Consider the following 6,251-nt stretch of genomic DNA (forward strand, 5'->3'; position numbering starts at 1 on the left):
AGTATGACCATGAGCACGATTCTTCCCCGAGCCTTGCGGTAAATCTAGTCACAACTATAAACGGTACTCCTGTTAAGATCCAATTCCAAAAATAGACTCTGAGACCAATCCCATGCTCTCAGGACCTCCAATTCCACCAAACGGGGTGGTGGAATCATCCCTCGAGCCCTCGGGCCAAAGCCCTAAAAATAGAATATTTAAGGCCCTAAAAACGGCGTGGCGCTGGGGTGAGCTGAAAGGGCACCCTCGCCCTAACCTGGTTCAGCGCCGCAGGGTTGTTCATCTGGTGTCGCGGCACCGCAGCTTGAACCCAGAAAAATTGGGTTTTTCCTATGACTTCTCAAACCCCAAATTCACGAAAATGAGTTCCTAGCCTTCTTATACCATAATTCTGACCTCAATACAGTTTACCCAAACACCACAGAACATCAAAGAAAGACCAAAACACCCAACAACATAAAGATTCCCAAAATCATAACTTTGAGCTTCAAAGTTCATTTCTTACCAAATTCAAAAATCAAAGACTCTAAATCATAATTCAGACCTCCACAAGCTTTAAAATTAGTTTATAAACTAATTCTCAACCTCAAACCAACCTCTAAACACTACCAAAAGCACCAATTACGAATTGGAGAATCAAAACCCATCAATACCAAGAACACCAAGGAAAACTCAAAAATTAATACCTTAGCTACAGAATTTTGTGATTCTAGACCTAGGATGATCACCTAGCAGTGCCCAACTCCAGCCAATCACACTTGTCTTCAAGAAACTCCAACAAACTTCCAAGATTGAACACCAAATCCTCAAGTGCTTAACCAAGCTTTTGAGAGAGGAAGCACCAAGAGAGAGAGAGAGAGAGATTGAAAGTAATGTGTAAGTCCACCAAGGTGCTCAGCACTTAACTCAATTGACTCAGCCCACTAGCTAAAAGACCATTTTTCCCTCACCTCTTAATCCCTTCCAAAGCACTCTCAATGGCATTTGGTCTTTTTCCCGAAATCCTCAAATTTTCACCACAATTTCCCAATTAATTCCACTTAACCCAAATACTCACCAAATTTATTCTCATTACTCAATGATTCCTGGTAATTTACCAAATTACCAAAATACCCCTAAGTTCACCCCGAGCCGGGTATTTGACCCCATTGTGACTTTTTCGCTAAATTGCTCACTAGGATCGCCTCGTGCCGAATATCACAAATATATCCACATAATAATGTGGTCTCAATCATAAATCATACATAATTACAAATATACCCCCCAACGGGTCAAAATTACGAAAGTATCCATTCTAATAAGAAACGGGCCCACAAGCATATTTAATACACATAAACATGCATAACTAGTCATATCATAATATAACTCGTATAATTCACATAATCACATATATAATCACAATTAAATCATATTAACACATAAAAGATCAAATTATGTCATCTCGACATACTAATCAAGGCACTAAGCCTTATTAGCAATTTTGGGACGTTACAACCATCCCCTCCTTATAGAAGTTTTGCCCTCTAAATTTTACCATAACCTTAAGGTATTGATCCCACATGTCTGACTCTAACTCCCAGGTCGCTTCCTCGACCTTGTTGTTCCTCCAATTATGCCATCTTAGTACACTAATCAAGGCACTAAGGCTTATTTGCAATTTTGAGACGTTACACTTTTGTACAAACTTAATGAGCTTGTGAAATATATCGTTACCTACTCTAATCATTTGGTGACTTTTCTGTAGGATTGGTAGAGATGTCAAACCCAGGGTGAATGAAAACAATTACATCATCCCACTTTGGTGTAGAGTTCTCCTACAATAATGTTGAGTTTTATTTTGAAGAACAATGAGATAGAAAAGTCAAATATGAAAAGAACTAAAACAATTGTACAATGTAATTTTTTACCTTCATTCCTTTTATTACATTCTCAAGAGTAGCAACCTGTAACAGAGACAAAAAATAAGTCTGCACTAATAAAAAAAATGCTTTGCAACTGTTAATGAGAACACAAAACATAGAACATCAAACATCAATATCATATTCAAATTTCAGCATGCCTAAGATCAAAGTAGCTCCTCACTTCAAAAAAAAAAAAGCAGCCCCTCTTCCTCATGTAGTAAGCTCAATCACCTTCATCACTTAAAAAAACAATATATATATTACTATACTACAAACACAAAGAATGTATATATATATGTGTGTGTGTGTGTCTATATTCATATTCAAATGATTTATTCACATTAAACTAAAAATTGAACAAACGAAAAAGATATATGAGCACCTGAGAGAAGCACGGAGTGGAGTGGAGAGCTCCGACGAGCAACGATGGCATTAGAGAACTTGTTGCTTGTCACTTATGGAGAAAAAAGCAGAGACAGAGAGAAACAGAGATGGGAGAGAGACGCAAGATGGGATGGGAGGGAGAGAGATGTCACTCCTTCTTCCTCGTTTTAGTAACAGCCTTGTGATGTCGACGACAGAGAGAGGCGAGAGTCATGGTGAGAAGAAGAAGGGAGGGAGTCGTGAGAGTGAGAGGGGCTGAGTTAGATTTAAGGTTTCTGATTCAAAATTATAACATATATATATTTGTAAGTTTTAATTTCAATAAATAATACAGATAAAAAGTATACCCAACTGGATTGGTTTGGTTTAGACTGCCAAAAACATTGTAGAACCTTGACCGGACCAGTAACATAGGAGACAGTTCGTTTAACCAGACCAGAGGTGATGATTGTGACGGTCCCAGTCCCAAACGGTTTGGTCTGGTCCGGATGGGCAGTTTTCGACGGTTTGGTGGTCTTCTTGAACAACCCTAGAAGGAAGTCATGTGCCTTGCATGGATTGAAGTTAAACAAAGCTTGTTGCTCGAATAGGAAGAAGTTGGTCGAAGACACAATAACCTCATAAATTTGCTAGAATCAAGACCTGCTCGAAGGAGGATTTATTCAACTAGAATGATTAGAATGTCACAAGATGTTTATGTAATTGATATTTAAATGTATCTTTTGTATTAGTAATTAGTTGTAACAATCTCACACTACATGTGTAGGGCCTACATCACATATGTACGACGCATAGCCCACTAAGAGACGATAAATAGAGATCTCCCACAGTCATTGTTTTTCTATGTGCACTTTACATACAAAATCCTTATCGAATTGTATTATCTCTCAGGCTTAGGAAACTCAGTTGAACCCTGTTCTTCTTGATCCTTAGTCTGAGACCGTCTTAATTAATAAAAGTGCAAGTGGACGTTGGTCATTATCAACTCTTGGGGTCGAACGACTATAATTCCCTTATGTCGTTTTACTTGATTTTAGCTCTTTAAATTATTTACTATCGTTCAATTTGACTCAATGTCATTGACCAAAATGTTGGTCAACAAAAATAATCAATTTATCACTTATTACATTCCATTCCCACACCAAACCAAACAAAACAATCATGATTCTAAGGTTCATTCCAACAACAAAACAAACATAGTAATCAATTCCTATTATTATTCTTATTCCATTCCATTACTATTCCAATTACTATTACCATTCCATTCCACCAAACCAAATGCCACCTTAGTGTGATAACACATATGACATTGTAAATATCACGAGCACCGGGAATGTGTTCAGGTAGTTGAACACCGAGGAAAGTGCTCAAGAAGTTGAGCACCTAGGAGTAAGTTCACTATTATTTCACATCAAGTGGTGTTGGGCATCTTACCTTAGCAATAATTGTTAGGGTAATTAACTCTTAGAATTATGAAGAAATTACATGTAGTACCCAAATTAAGTTAGTCCCTTCTATCTCTTCCCAAAATTTTAAAACTTTTAATTAATACCAACTTTTTTAATCACAATGCCTATTTTACTCTTTCTAGACTTTGAAATGTAAACCACAATTTTTTGAAATGTAAACTACAATCATTTAAAATGTAAACCACTACGTTTTGAAATGTAAACTACAAGCTCAAAATGTAAACCACGTGTTCAGGAATGTAAACCAGAAGGCTAAAAATTTAAACCAAGGGTATTTTAGTCACTATGTCTCTAAATGTGGTTATTAATCATTAAAATAAAATATGTGGCTATTTATAGTTAATGAATAATAAAAGTAGGTAGTTTTCAAAAAATCCCTTATCACTACTTTTCTAATTAAAAAAACTGTTATAATATTTTAATAGATATATAAACTTTGATAACAATATATTTGAAGACAATTTATAAATTCGATTACAAAAAAAAATTAACTTAGATAAATTATTTTTGAGTAATGCTAGATATACACTCAAATTGCACATATTTTTTACACACAATAATGTGTGTGTTAAATTTTAACCATAAATAATCTTAAGTGGGTAAGTGGGAAACACATCACTTGTAATTGTAATTGTGTGTTAAAATGAATTACACTTAAGTGTATGTAAATAATATGTTGTTTGAAGTATAATATTTTTATAAATTTAGTATTAAAAATTAAACAATAAGGCCATTGGCATTGACACTCCAAACCGCTTGACCGAGCAAAAGACAAAGAATAGGTTCAAACTCAATCAATAACTCAATAAACTAATGGTTCAAAGTAAGCATAACAAGTCCAACCACAAGCTTCTCACACTCACTCAACCCCTATTATCCAAAATCTATAGCTTTTTTGTGTGGCTCTCACTCAATTTTTTCGTCTTCTAGTATCAATATCAATAATTTCCTAGCTCTACATCAACCCTCTAAACCCAAAAACAAAATTGTTCTACTTTCATCTTTATCTTCCTCACGTTCCCAGCTCATAAAACCATGAATGACACAGTAGACAAACTGGTAATATTTCTAGCCAAGAGAGATGGAATCGACAAGCTGGTCAAGACCTTCCAGTACGTCTCCAAGTTGGTCCACTGGCACGCCGAGTCCACCCACCCAAACATGGCCCAAAGGTTCAAGCAATGGGAAGTGGCATCTGGGCTCAGCCGAAAGGCCTTTCGAACAGGTCGGTTCTTGACTGGTTTCAATGCTCTGAGGCGCAACCCAGGCACCACCCCTGCTTTCAAGTTCCTGGCTGTTTTGGCTAACGCTGGAGAAATGGTCTACTTCTTCTTTGACCACTTTCTTTGGCTCTCCAGAATTGGGACCTTGGACCCCAAGCTAGCTACGAAGATGAGCTACATATCTGCCTTTGGTGAGTCTTTTGGGTACATTTTCTTTGTTGTGTCTGACTTGATAATGCTAAAACAGGGACTAGAGAAGGAGCGAAAGCTGTTGAAAGAGAAAAAGAGTGATGGGGATGATGAAGTGAGTGAGAGTATAAGGAAGATTAAAGTCGATAGAGTAATGAGGTTGATGAGTGTGGCTGCTAATGTTGCGGATTTGTTCATTGGTTTGGCTGAGATTGAGCCAAACCCCTTTTGTAATCATGTGGTCACGCTTGGGATTAGTGGGTTGGTCTCTGCTTGGGCTGGTTGGTACAGAAATTGGCCCTCATAAAATAAAATACAAAGAGCCCTCAAAATAAAAGTTATGTGAATATATTTAAAGAATTACAGTATCAATTGGCTTTTCTTATGGCCCATTCTGAGCTATTTTATGGAAGCATGCAAACAATTATGTTACATGCATGTACTCATAAAAACGTTGCCATTTTCTTACTATATATATATATATATATACTGCTCTTCTTTTTATGCTGCAACAAATTTTCCTTATCTTTTTGCTTGTGTGTGACTGCTTTGGTAATGGAATCTTCATAACTGCACATTTAAGGGATATCATTTTCTTCTTTGGCATGAATAATTGAATATGACAAATTTTACAAAGTACAAAAAATTATAAATAAATCAAAAAACCAGTCACAAAAAACTTCACCACTAATGATTTTCTACTTTCTCTACTGTGTCAAATGTATTACACGCTACGCTATCGCTCCTAATCTGTAGTTATCTAAAGTGATAAGATGAAAATTTTACGTTGGTCCAGATGTTATTGTATGTCTAGGTTTTAGTTGTGATTTGGAAGAAGATTACAAAAATTTCTCAAGCACATTTGGGTGTTGGAGAAGAATAATATCTCGTATAGTTGTTTTTTTCAATAGACTCAACTTATTTACAATGGTTTATTTATATCTAATTAAAATGAATATTCTTTTTTGAAGATTAGTAAAATGACATCAATTAGATTGCAAAACTCATTTAAATATAATATTAATCTTTCAAACATCTTATTCTACCAAAAATTAAAGTATGATTATTACAATTTGAAGGAAGAA

The 6,251-nt window shown here is 35.8% G+C and overlaps 1 protein-coding gene across 1 annotated transcript; it reads left to right on the forward strand.

The window, feature by feature from the left end:
* The first annotated feature begins 4,649 nt into the window (after window positions 1–4,649).
* LOC133798026 (peroxisomal membrane protein 11-4) lies at window positions 4,650–5,618 on the forward strand. Its single transcript, XM_062236196.1, has one exon. The coding sequence runs from the start codon at window positions 4,790–4,792 to the stop codon at window positions 5,471–5,473; it is 684 nt and encodes a 227-aa protein (XP_062092180.1). The 5' UTR covers window positions 4,650–4,789; the 3' UTR covers window positions 5,474–5,618.
* The last annotated feature ends 633 nt before the right edge of the window (window positions 5,619–6,251 follow it).

The sequence above is a fragment of the Humulus lupulus genome, chromosome 8 (genome assembly GCF_963169125.1).
Source record: "Humulus lupulus chromosome 8, drHumLupu1.1, whole genome shotgun sequence".
Lineage (NCBI taxonomy): Eukaryota > Viridiplantae > Streptophyta > Magnoliopsida > Rosales > Cannabaceae > Humulus > Humulus lupulus.